The sequence below is a fragment of the Pantherophis guttatus genome, chromosome 1 (assembly GCF_059756535.1).
Source record: "Pantherophis guttatus breed Tessera chromosome 1, ASM5975653v1, whole genome shotgun sequence".
Lineage (NCBI taxonomy): Eukaryota > Metazoa > Chordata > Lepidosauria > Squamata > Colubridae > Pantherophis > Pantherophis guttatus.
The window spans coordinates 118,807,364-118,819,389 of record NC_142063.1 but is presented as its reverse complement, the minus strand read 5'-3'; the positions used below and the strand labels follow the sequence as shown (position 1 = coordinate 118,819,389).

The 12,026-nt window shown below is 40.4% G+C and overlaps 2 protein-coding genes across 8 annotated transcripts in view; one reads left to right on the top strand and one right to left on the bottom strand.

The window, feature by feature from the left end:
• The window catches only part of LOC117675269 (rac GTPase-activating protein 1-like), a 21,393-nt gene extending 17,119 nt beyond the window's left edge, over positions 1-4,274 (top strand). For all 3 annotated transcript variants that reach the window (XM_034433745.3, XM_034433746.2, XM_034433742.3), the window contains 5 exons: positions 935-1,040; positions 2,284-2,416; positions 2,931-3,042; positions 3,172-3,256; positions 3,531-4,274. In XM_034433745.3, coding sequence (XP_034289636.2) covers positions 935-1,040; positions 2,284-2,416; positions 2,931-3,042; positions 3,172-3,256; positions 3,531-3,582 — 488 coding nt within the window. In that variant the 3' untranslated portion in view covers positions 3,583-4,274. The remainder of the gene's footprint in view (positions 1-934; positions 1,041-2,283; positions 2,417-2,930; positions 3,043-3,171; positions 3,257-3,530) is intronic.
• Positions 4,129-12,026, bottom strand: part of PRKAG3 (protein kinase AMP-activated non-catalytic subunit gamma 3) — a 27,857-nt gene continuing 19,959 nt past the window's right edge. For 2 of the 5 annotated variants that reach the window (XM_087881633.1, XM_087881634.1), the window contains 3 exons: positions 11,658-11,804; positions 9,454-9,634; positions 6,739-6,844 (listed from right to left, as the gene is read on the bottom strand). In XM_087881633.1, coding sequence (XP_087737759.1) covers positions 9,518-9,634; positions 11,658-11,804 — 264 coding nt within the window. In that variant the 3' untranslated portion in view covers positions 6,739-6,844; positions 9,454-9,517. Of the gene's footprint in view, positions 6,845-9,453; positions 9,635-10,776; positions 11,805-12,026 lie in introns of those variants that run through there. The other 3 variants (XM_087881631.1, XM_087881632.1, XM_034433748.2) reach the window with 2 other exon arrangements.

The following is a 12,026-nucleotide window of genomic DNA, read 5'->3' as shown; positions in this document are numbered from 1 at the left end:
TGGGCGTAGCCAACTTTTTTTTTTTTTTTTTTAACTTTTAAAAGCATTTTTTCTACAACCTCTTCAGCCAAAGAGGTTGCAGAAAAAAATGCTTTTAGAAGCCTCTGACGATCAGGCAACTCAGCTGGGATCGCCAGAGGCTGTTAAAGGCATTTTTGTTTGTACCACCTCTTCGGCCGAAGAGGTTGTAGAAAAAAATGCTTTTAGAAGCCTCTGATGATCCCAGCTGAGCCACGCGATCATCAGAGGCTTTTTTTTTTTAATTTTAAAAGCATTTTTTCAGCCGAAGAGGTTGTAGAAAAAATGCTTTTAAAAGTTAAAAAAACAGCCTCTGATGATCACGCTGCTCAGCTGGGCATGGGGTGGGGGGGCACGGCGCAGGGATTTTTGCTACCAGTTCTCCGAACCACCCGTCACCATCGCTACTGGATCAGGTGATCCGGTCCGAACCGGGAGCATTTCACCCCTGGATCAAATGCATCATCAGTTTGGAGTTTCTATGTCCCTGTAAGAGACTTAAGTCCAGCCCCCCCTACCCGCCACCCCCTTGAAGTCTGTTGATTCTTTTCTGGTGCCAATTCACCTTGACCATTAGCAGACCATATGTCAGCGTTCCAGAAACAAGAAGCTTACATGCTGCCACCATATTCTTGGGTACAGGTAACATGAAATAAACCTGTAGTATTTTTTGAAGTCTATCCTGGTTCTGATTTCTTGTACCTGACATTGCTCGATTCTTGGAAATCTTTTAGTTTCTTCCTGGATCACTGTACAGTTAGAGTGCTATGCCTTAAGTGATTCTAGTGTTATGCCTTAAGTGATTCATTAGGGAAAATGGGTCATTCGTGAAAAAAGGAGTGAGGTTAAATGGCTGAACACTCTGGATGACTTAGAAAGGCATAAAGGATTTGCATCACCGTTTCTTTCCACTCAGAAATTCTGGATGAATCTGCCTGCCATACTGAACTGTGCTGCGTTGTCATGAAGTTGCCCATGACTAATAGAGACACACTAGCGTTTCTCATGCTCCATCTGCATAGGTGAGCACAAATTTTAAGCTTGGAAAGGAAAACCTTAGGATCAGAGAGCTGGGAGAGACCTGGCCAACCAGTCCAGTTTCCTGCTTGATGCAGAAAAAAAAAAAATAGAACATTTTCTGCCGACTTGCATCTGTCATCCACAAGCTTCAAGTTCTTCAATGGAGGTAGAATCACCTTCTTTTACAAAATAACTGGAACACGAACTTGCACAGGTGTTTTGTCTGTCTTGCCAGAAGAATAACAACACTGCTTATTTAGCTCAATCTGTAATGCAGGAGCAGCTATTTTCATAATTGTAATTTTATTGAGAGGGATTGCATGGTTAAGATTGTAATGATATATGTTCCTCCCCATCAGACACATTTTTAAAGCCAAGCACTAGCACAACTACTTGGCAGAGAGCCATATTTTAAAACTTTTTTTTCCTTGTGAAAGCAGTTGCTCACAGAAGCTGTCACAACATCTAGTTGAGCCTATCCCAATATTTTGCTTTCTAGATTTGCTGAAATGAAATCTCGAACTTTCCTGCCATCATGACTATAGTTGTTGAAATTACATTGAAGCATAGTTGTTATTTACTATACCTACTATATACAGTATGAACCATGGTGGCGCAGTGGTTAGAGTGCAGTACTGCAGGCTACTTCTGCTGACTGCCGGCTGACTGCAATTTGGCAGTTCAAATCTCACCAGGCTCAAAGTTGACTCAGCCTTCCATCCTTCTGAGGTGGGTAAAATGAGGACCCAGATTGTTGGGGGCAATATGCTGACTCTGTAAACCGCTTAGAGAGGGGCTGTAAAGCACTGCCAGATGCCTAAATTGCAGTGACATGATTGGGCGGGGAGGGGGCAGCACAACATTTTATGGCAGCCAGAAGTGCTTTACCCTTTCAGAGGCAGTCATAATTTCAAATGGTTGTTAAGTGACACATCACTAAACAGTAACTGCCTATAACTGTTTTAAAACTCATTCAGACTTCATGATCTCCTATCGCAAAAGTATGGTTTTCATTCAGACTGTAGATACCTTCAGCATTCTAAAGGAAAAGGAAAGATTTCTAGGTTTAGATACTAGCCTTGAACTAAACTGGGCTTCATGTGTTAATTCAAATCCTTCACCGTAGTGTGTAAAACAGCTTTTCCCATCACATACACATATTAGGAATGGCTAATGATATGCAGCGGAAATGCTTTTGCTGTAGTATGGGTTACTGTTTCCATGGATCCATATCTCCATTCATAGGGTCATGCAAAGCCCCGATTGTCGAATGGACCGCCATAACTTGGCACGTATCTTTGGACCACCGCTAGTCGGACACAGCACTCCCAGCCCCAGCCCACTTGCCATTATGGAAGACACACCACGCCAGTTCCTGGTAACATCTGTGACCTCTCTCCAATTTCTTTCAGCTTTCAGTGGCTCATCACTGCACAATGCTCAGTCTTTATCAGAAATGCTTCTGATTTTATAGGATTGATTCCTTTGTTATGGTAATAACTTATCTCTTGTGGGATGGGTTGGGATAATATAGCTTCTTTTAAATGTGAGAAGAAGGCAAGACTTGGTAGCTGGGTTATAGTGAATATTCTTCTTAACTTCCTTTTTTTGCTTTTGAGATTTCACTGAGCATTATTTGAATAATTCATTGATTAAATTTAAATGCCATCCATCTCTCTGTTGATGTGACTCTGGGTGGTTATTTGTATTATTCCTCTCTATCATGATCAAATGTCTTCGGCTTCGTGCTTGTGCGAGGAAAGCACAATATCTATATCTATATCTAATCATATAGTTTGAGATATGTGTCAGCTAAAGAACCAAGGGGGAGAGAAAAAGAAGGGGAAGGAATTAGGAGGGAGACAGAGGCTGATGTTATTTCCTTTCTATAGGTCGTCTCCCATCTCCTAGCATTGCCACTCAAATTTTGGAAGCATTTTATAGAAGAAGAGCAAGAAAACCTGGTCCCATCAGTACATCAGCCCATTGTAATGAATGAACAAGGTGAGTTAATTCAAATATAAGGCATGGGGAACATTGCTGTTTTGATCATCTTGAAAAGCATGTTAAGGGAATAAGCCTAATGTTCCCTGACCAGCATAGACCAGCTTTTCCATCCACTTGTTTCCCCAGAGGCCAACACTGTCCAGTTGAGTCCAGGAAATGCCTGCTTTCCAAACAAGCTTTGTAACTGCATGGGCACAGCTTTGCCACCTTTGTGAGTATTACACTAAAAGATAATGTAAAGCTTGGCTAGATGTAATGGAATGGCGGCATTGATCAAACCATACTGGAAAAGGTGAGATAACACTCAGTATTAAGACTCACTGTATAAAACGTGTCCCTTCACATCCAGTGCCAAACCTTTATTCATTGGGTTGCATTTGACCTCTTTCGATCTGCCAGCAGTACCATTATTAGTGGAATGACTGTATGATTGTAGAGGACATGTTCATTCTTGGTTTATTTTTTTTATTCTTGTCTTCTGACAGGAATGTCTCCCATGCCAAAAAGATGGGGAGATTCTTACCGCTTCCAAAATAAGGAGCTACTCAAGGTGGCCATTTCTTCTGATTGCTAATGAAGGGTGTGCTCATCACTTGGTGGTTGCATCATTCTTGTCTTGCATTCTCCAGCAAGCCTCCTTCCAACTTCAAGCGGAGTTCCCACAGCTCAGAAATATTTAATCATCCATCATTATTTCTTAATAGTGGAGGACTTTTGATCTCCTTCCTGAAGAAAATCATGGTTCCCTTTTTTCCATAACTAGGGATTGACAAAAGAGTGGAGTGAACTAATGATAGTCCTTGACTATCATACTACTGATGTCTCCATTGTGGACTTGTGGGTGAATTGAAGATGTTCAGATCTGGTTTTTTGGTCAATTTACTTATAGCAATCAGCAGATTCAATAGGTGGAATCTGATTGGTGGACAAAAATACGCTCACTTTTGTACATTTTGGTCCTATTATCTATTATATGTTTATAGCAGAATTTCATATTATCTGATGTTGGGAATGTGGGTGAGGAAAGAGAAAAAAATTAGTGATCCCTGTAACTGAAGGCAAGAAATTTTATGAAGGCATAGCTTTTTCAAAGGAACATCAGTTTTATTGCAGATTTGCGCTAGAAAACTAAACTTCTTGGACAAAAGGAAGCCTTTGACTCTCTTTGGAATAAGCATATTTTCTTTACATGGGATATACTGTAGAAAAATAAAAATGCCAATGCTCATGCATGACGGGGGATGTCTGGGAAGAAAATCAAAATCCATAGTTGGGCAATATATTTTCTTTGGAGTGCATAATATGTCCTCAGATTTTCTGGTACTCTTAATCCTGTTTTTAAAAAGCAGGGAATCTGAAATAGAATTATCCCCCAATTATTGCACAAGTCTCAGTTGGGGACATCAGGAAATGACTAGGCTTCAGGTCAAATAGGGAAATTGAAAAACATTATCATGGCAAATGTTGACGAGAAAATTTTGTGGGATCAACTCAGTCAAGAACTGAGTTAAACTAGATTTAGGGACCTTATTGTAATAGACAGCAGAGGATACCTTATGTACAATGGGATAAAGCAGTCATTTCTGAAAATTAAAATTGGACAGGACCTCCAAATTGAATTTTGCCTCGGATTAAATGCACATCCTTCAGGCTAGCTAAGAGAATAAAGGATGTCAATCTTGAACGAGGCATTAATATGAGGTACTATATGGCACTAAGATAAAGCCACTAATTTCAAATCTCATGACTACAGCTGTTAGCTTAATATGGGGGCTTTTCTGCTATTGCCCCAAATGATGCAAAGAGAAGTCTGGAGAACTCAAAAAGTGTTCACTGAAACCATTCTTCAGTTATGGATTATTTGTAGATTATTCCCTTTTAAAGAAAGGCTTTTGGAAGTCATGCAGGTACATACCTGCCCAGATTGAAGTAATCATAGTTTATATATTCTTTAGACAACTCCTGAGTGTTGCTACTGTCACTCACTGCATGCTCAACTCTCTTCATAGGAGTAGGGCCGACCCAAATTTGCCTTAGCAGTGGTGTTGAACTGATAACTAGACTCCACACCTTTATGTCGTATAGGCTTTTACTAGCCAGAAAGTTCTCTCATCTAAATGCTTTAAGGGCTGTTTAGTCCTGCTCCTCATATGCTTGAAGAGTGCCTCTGTGCAGAGTTCACATCTCCAGCAATAAGATTTAGACTTCTTGGTGTTGCCCCACAGTGGTTTATGAAATAAGCAGTGGTTAAGTCAACATGGTTTAGGACAAGGAGTGGATTAGGACAATATTGAGTCTTAAATTGTAGAAGATTTAAAAGGGTCCTTCAGGATTAAAGGTAGTCTTTGACTTGCAACTGGTCACATAGTGACTGAAGTTACAACAGACTTCCCCAGAGTTACTTACAACCCGGTTCTGAAGTTCTGATGACTGCCCTCCCATGATCACACGACTGCATTTTGGACACTTGGAAAGTGGCCCATATTTATGGGCATTTGCAGTGTCCTGCAGTCACATGCCTACAATTTATGATATTTTTGCCAAAAACCAGCATTTAGTTCCGATTTTCGGCAAAAATGCATCATAGTGAACCATGAGCTTACTCAATGACCATGGCATTTGCTTAATGGACAGTGCAAGGACAAAACTCTAAAATCAAGTTGGTCACGTCATGACCTGCTTTACAATCATGATTCACAACAGTAATTGGCAGGCTCCATTACAGTCATAAGTCGAGGACTACCTACTATATCTAAGGTCAATCTCCTGTAGTAGCATTCCAGGTAGGCAGCCATTAGTCCTTGCTTAAATAACCAAGCACCACTTGCTAGAAAATGGAAATATAATCCTATATAAAAGGGGTAGCACTGTGAAAGATTTATTTCCCCAAATGTGATAGCAATAAGAGCAAAAATTGTATTCCGACCTGGAGGGAAGTTCTCTCACATTAAGTTGTGTCCAACCTGGCACAACCTTTCTTACCGTGTGCTACAGTTGCACAAAAACAAAGCTTTGATTTATACTGCAGGCTTAAAGAGGAAAGATGAATCGCTGGCAGTAAAACCATCTCTCCTGTTGATAAGACACTATTATGTTTTAGAATGGGGCAAAATGCATTGAATAAGTGCCTAAAAGTGTACAAACTTAAGGGCCCTGTCTACCTCACAATAATTATCCTAGGCATGTCTTGTGCTTTGCAAGTGCAATGTAATAAAGCAAAGACATGAGCCTATTTTAAGAATTAAGAAAAAAAGCCTGCATGTTTTTCTAAAGCAGCTCAACCTAGTCCTTTTCAAGGTGTGGAATCTGTCTTTAGAGAACCTTTTGGATTAGGCTTTATCCTGAAGCAGTAGCCATTGCCTCTAGTAATTTTTTTTCCAGCTGAAGCAAAAGAGGCCCTGAAGCACGTTGAATTTTCAAATACAATCTCTTCCAGTAAGTGAGGCCAAGAAGAGGAGGTAAGCAATGGACGCATTGTTCAAGACGCACACCTCTCCTTCCGGCCCCCCTTTGTAGCAGACTGGTTCCTTACATTAGTTTAGGGGACGAAGAAGGGACATCTCCATTTGCAATTCTGAGGTTAGAACGTTTGTCCTCCCTCAGGTCTCCTCTCAACTTTCTTGGTTCACTGAGAGGAAGGAACTGGCAGTCAGGGCTCCAGTGTTGGCTCTTGAGATGCTAGGTCTTCTTCATCGCTGTTAGAGCTTCTCTTCCTGGCCCCCACGAACCAAAGATGCAGTAGCAGTAGATCAAGGAGCAAGTAGTCCTGCACACTGTCAGAGGGAATAGTGGTTGATGCCTGCAGAATGGAATTCATAAAATTTAATGTTATCTAGTGGGAAATGAGCCAGTCCTTTGCTGCTCTTTGGCTACTGATGTGACATGAAGCTTCTGAGAAACAATGCAAGGAGTATATCCCACCGGACAGACCCTACCTGGTTTTTCTGAGAAGTACAATTCTGAGGGAGAATGCAGGCCAGGATACTACAATGGTATCTTCAAGTACATATATGCCCCCGCATTTAAAAATAATCTGCTTTGCTGATCCGCTCATTAGGAAGTACTTTTTTGAGACTAAAGTCACAGGAGGATAATGACCTTGGATTTTGATATACTAAAAGCAATACACTAAGAGCAAACAATGATTACAGGGTGTACAGAGTCAGGATTCAGGAAGATGCCCTCAAGGGAAATAGGCAATAACTTTTGTGTAAGCAAAGAGGGCTGAAACATTCCTTAAGTCCTGAGAAGCAAGATTGAATTTGGAAGAGGCTTGGATAGGCCTAATTAAGTAGGTAAGAGGCAATAAAATACAAGCAGGCTTGCAAGATTCTTTTAATTACAGTCAATCTCAATAAAATACAGTGCTGGTTTTTCTGCAGAGTTCAATTCCTGATCTGGTCTACTTATTATGAATTGCTAGTTTATAGTAAAGCAGGAGCAGATCGAAGGAAGATTGGGAGAAGTATTTATAGGTTATTGGATGATTTGCAGGGGACTGGCAAGAGTTTCTGACTAACAGTTGCAGCAAGGCAATTTTTTTTTCCTTCACACGTTAGTTTATAGTACCTACATTTATTTATTTATTTAGAATAAATAAAATATATTTGTATTAACAAATAAAAAGTTTACGTAGTTAAGTCACTATTACAGTATTAATTAGCACTTCCAGGAAATTAAGTATAAGGTTTTGTTAGACAGGTCTCTGGGATTTATCTTTCATTCCAGATTCTGAAAGATGGAATTTTGGGTTTTAAAAAATGAAGTGGAACTGAGCAAGCTGACTTTGTTCTGCTTTAATGTCATTACAGTGCTCCAGCAGAATTAACATAAAACAAGTATAATGTGACAACTTGCAAGTATAAAATCACCTATAATTACAGCTAGTCCACTCAAAATCAGAGCACAGTTTCCAATCAACAATATTGGCTACAGTCCTAGATTTTGCCTTAATTAAATGCATCACTTAACTGTTGCTGACTTCATTAAACTGTGAATCCACGAGGAACTCGGAGACTGAGAAAGACATTTGCTACAGCCTTCCTAATTTTACCTCTCTTTTGAGCATTGTGTTGGAATACAGAATGAAAGCTTAATAAGGATATTTTCAAATAAGGATGTTTATAAAGAAAGGATTATGCTTAAGCAGCATTATCCATGCTTTTCCCTTGTACTTGAGAAAGTATGCATTTGTATTTTTGTACTTTCTATTATAAACTAATAAAAATTGTAAACTAAACAAAAACTATTTTTTTTAAAAAAAGAGAAAGAATGCATATTCCTAGAGAAATCCATAAAAAACTGCCCTCATCTCTAGGTCTAGAAGTTTTGACATTTGGGAAAGTAGAAGGACATATTGGGAATTGCCAGCTGAATTGTTACTAATAGACAAATTGTGTATTCAAATCTATGCCAGCCAGCTGAGCACACAAATACAGATAGGCACAAATATCGCTAGCTTTGGATTGGTGGCAGCAGCAAGAAATCAAAGTCAAAGGCTCAGTCAGGCTCATTCAAAATCAAGCACAGTGGAACAAGGCAAAAAATGGTTTTCTGGTGGGGCAGCTTATATATATATATATCCACATGGCCAAATTCTCATGATAACCCTTGCAGCTAAAATGATGCAAATTTCTTAAAAGAATTAGGCGTTCTTTTTTAATGTTTCCTGTGGGGACCACTGCTTCACAAGCAAGAGGCAGCCAAGATTGTCCAGAGCTATGCAATACAAGAGGCACTTCTGCACCAAGCATTAGTGGGAATTTCCAGGAAGAAGTTGGAAGGTTTCATGGCTTCTTTTCCTAGCTGTAACTTCCTCTGTTACTGAGAAATGGATAGAATATGCAACTAATTTATTAGTACTAGGCAGAAATAAACAAATCTCTCTCACACACATCCTCTCTCGCTCTCCCTCGCTCTCACTCTGCCCCCCCCCCCCACACACACAACTACTTTTCCTGATACATTGCTGCTTGGATTGTTGCCTTCAGCAGAACAATCCAAAACCCTTAATTATCTCACTTGCTACAAATCCCTGCGCCTATCAGTGTGCATTAATGCGATCAGAAAATGAATACAAGAAAATCCACAAGGCTAAAAGAAAAGCAACCGAACTTAAAAGCTTACATTTAATTTTGGAATCCTTCCATTATCATAAAATTAGAAAGTGCGATTTTGTCTTTTTGAATCAATGCTGCCCGCTCCCCCACAAAAATTTCCACATTGCTCCTATAACTCCACTGCAGTGCACCGGCTTTCCTTCCAAGCCAGGAGAACGGTGCTAGATGGAGTAGAAATACAGACCTGGCTTGATCAGATGGACATGAGAAACCCAGCAGCAAGTTTTTAAAAAAATGAGCAGCAGCAGCAGCAGGAAACAGGCTGGAGAGGCCAAGGCCTGGGGCCTACCTGAGCTGGAGAGAAGTGGAGGAAATGGAGGGTACAAATGGAAGAAGGATGGAGCGTCGACCAGCTAAGAGTTTAGGGCATCGATACCTGCGGGTGTGAGCACCAAGGCTTGGAGAATGTCAGAGAGGGACACGATCCCCCGTGGAGTGTTCTTCTTATCCACCAGAACCAGGCGATGGACCTACCCAACGAGTAGGTGGCAAAAGTAGGAATAGGAGGGTAAAGATGAGTTTTAGATGCCAGACGGAAAAGATGCCATTTATACAGAAGTGAAATTACAGTGTTTAAGTACAGCCTGTTTAGGGATTAAAGCGCTCTGTGCGAAAAGTAGGGGGAAAGTATATACAAATACATATGGTGGAGTTTCGGGGTGGGCCTTATTGCATTACTGTCATCTCCAGTGACCTGGAAAAGAGCAGATGCACTTGGCTAAAAGAAAGCATGGCATGCTCTTTTCTAAAACAAGTTGTAGGGTTACCAATCACACTGTTTTAAAAAGAATGTCCCTGAGTGAAGGAGTTCCTGAAACATTATCCCATGTTTTCTTATATTGCTCTCATTATAAGGATCCCAGCTGGAGCTAATACAGGTCCTCGAGGCTAATACTCAACTTACAACCATGTGTTTAATGACTGCTCAAAGTTACAATGTCACTGAAAAAAGTGACTTACGACTGTTTTTGATACTTAGAAACCAATAGTGAAATCTAAAATTTGTTACTACCAGTTCTGTGGGCGTGGCTTGGGGGAGTAATGTGACTGGGTGGGCATGGCCATTTTTTTTCCCCCCACTGAAGAGGTTGTAGAAAAAATGGTTTTAAAAGGCTCTGGCGATCCCAGCTGAGTTGCCTGATCAGCAGAGGCTTTTTTCTTTTAAAAGCCTCTGACGATCCCAGCTGAGCCGCACGATCATCAGAGGCTTTTTTTTTTTACTTTTAAAAGCATTTTTTCTGCTGCAGAGGTTGTAGAAAAAATGCTTTTAAAAATAATTTTAAAAAGCCTCTGATGATCACGCGGCTCAGCTGGGCAAGAGCGGGGGGCAGGGATTTTTGCTACCCGTTCTCCGAACCACCCGCCGCCATCACTACTGGATCAGGCGATTTGGTCCGAACCGGGAGCATTTCACCCCTGCTTACAACCATTGCAGTATCTCCATGGTCACATGATCAAAATTCAGAGTCTTGACCACTGGCTCATGTTTATGATAGTTACAGTGTCCCAGGGTCATGTGATTACCTTTTATGATCTTCTGACAAGCAAAGTCGATGGAGAAGCCAGATTCACTTAACAACCATGTTACTAAAAAAAGACAAACTTGCGAATCATCTGGATCCATTTTATTTATAGATTACACTCCAGTCAAGGATATTTTATTCCATTAATTCAATTCTTTTAAAATGGCTGAGTTTTGTTTTATTATTTGTAAAACACACCATGTTTTGTCACCAGCTTTATAACTGGGTTTTACTGTGGTTTTTATTTCCTTTCTCACAATTTGTTTTCTTTTTGTTTTTGAGCTACTCAAATATGTATAATAAAGCACTACCACTACTTACAAGATGTTCATAAGGGCTATAAATAATAGTGATAGTAATCAGATTCTTTCACCATATGAGTTTGGATTTATCATGGCATCTTGCTTTATTGTGTATTTGCAACCTATTATTATTGTTGTTATTGTTATTTGTTGTTACATTTATTTGTTGCCTATCTCGCTGTGGAGCTACTCTAAGTAGGTTACAATAATCGCATCTGTCTATTCCAGGTACTTGAGATGGACTCAATAGGCAGATAAAACGTCAAATTCAGTCTAAACATCTGACTGACTGCAACCAACCATAATAATAATGCCATAATTTGAATCTTTAAGCTTAAATCTTCTTCAGTTGCCAGGAAACAAAAATAAAAGCTAGAAGTCCAGATATTACAAAATGTAAAATAAAGGTCCATCTGCAGCACCCAAAACACACCCATCCATTTGTCTATTGTTTGTAGTCACGGACTTTTCCATATGAAAAAGAGCAGGCTAGGTGAGCCTAGATTGCTCCCGGAACACTTGTCCAATAAAAGTAAGAGGACAGGTGGCAGGATGGTTAGATTAAAACCATACATCGGCCATGACCTAGTAAGCAAAAGGCTTTGGATCTGAAGGAGGCACACATATTGAAGACATCTAGGGAAGGAAGGACATGCATTTACCCATACCTGCTCTTTGACAATGCGATCAATGATTTCTTCTAGAGTTTCATAGGGATAGCATGTAAGGACCCCTTCTAGGCAGACCGAGCGCTGTTTCAGGGCTTCCCCCACACTAATGTCCAAGTTGTTGTAAGACTTCTGGGCAGCCAAATGCTATGGAGAGCAAGTAGAGAGGAGGAGTTTGTAGGAAAGAGGGAGTAGGGCATTACTGCAGTATGGCTACCATGAACACACACTATTAAGCTGAGAGACACTTCAAAAACTTTGAAGCCAGGCCTTAGCACACAGGTGTCACATCATGTGCCGTATTGTGATATTTTTTGCCTTTGTGGAGCTGGGGTGGGCATGGCCTGTGTGCGATGCATCCGGCAGCGG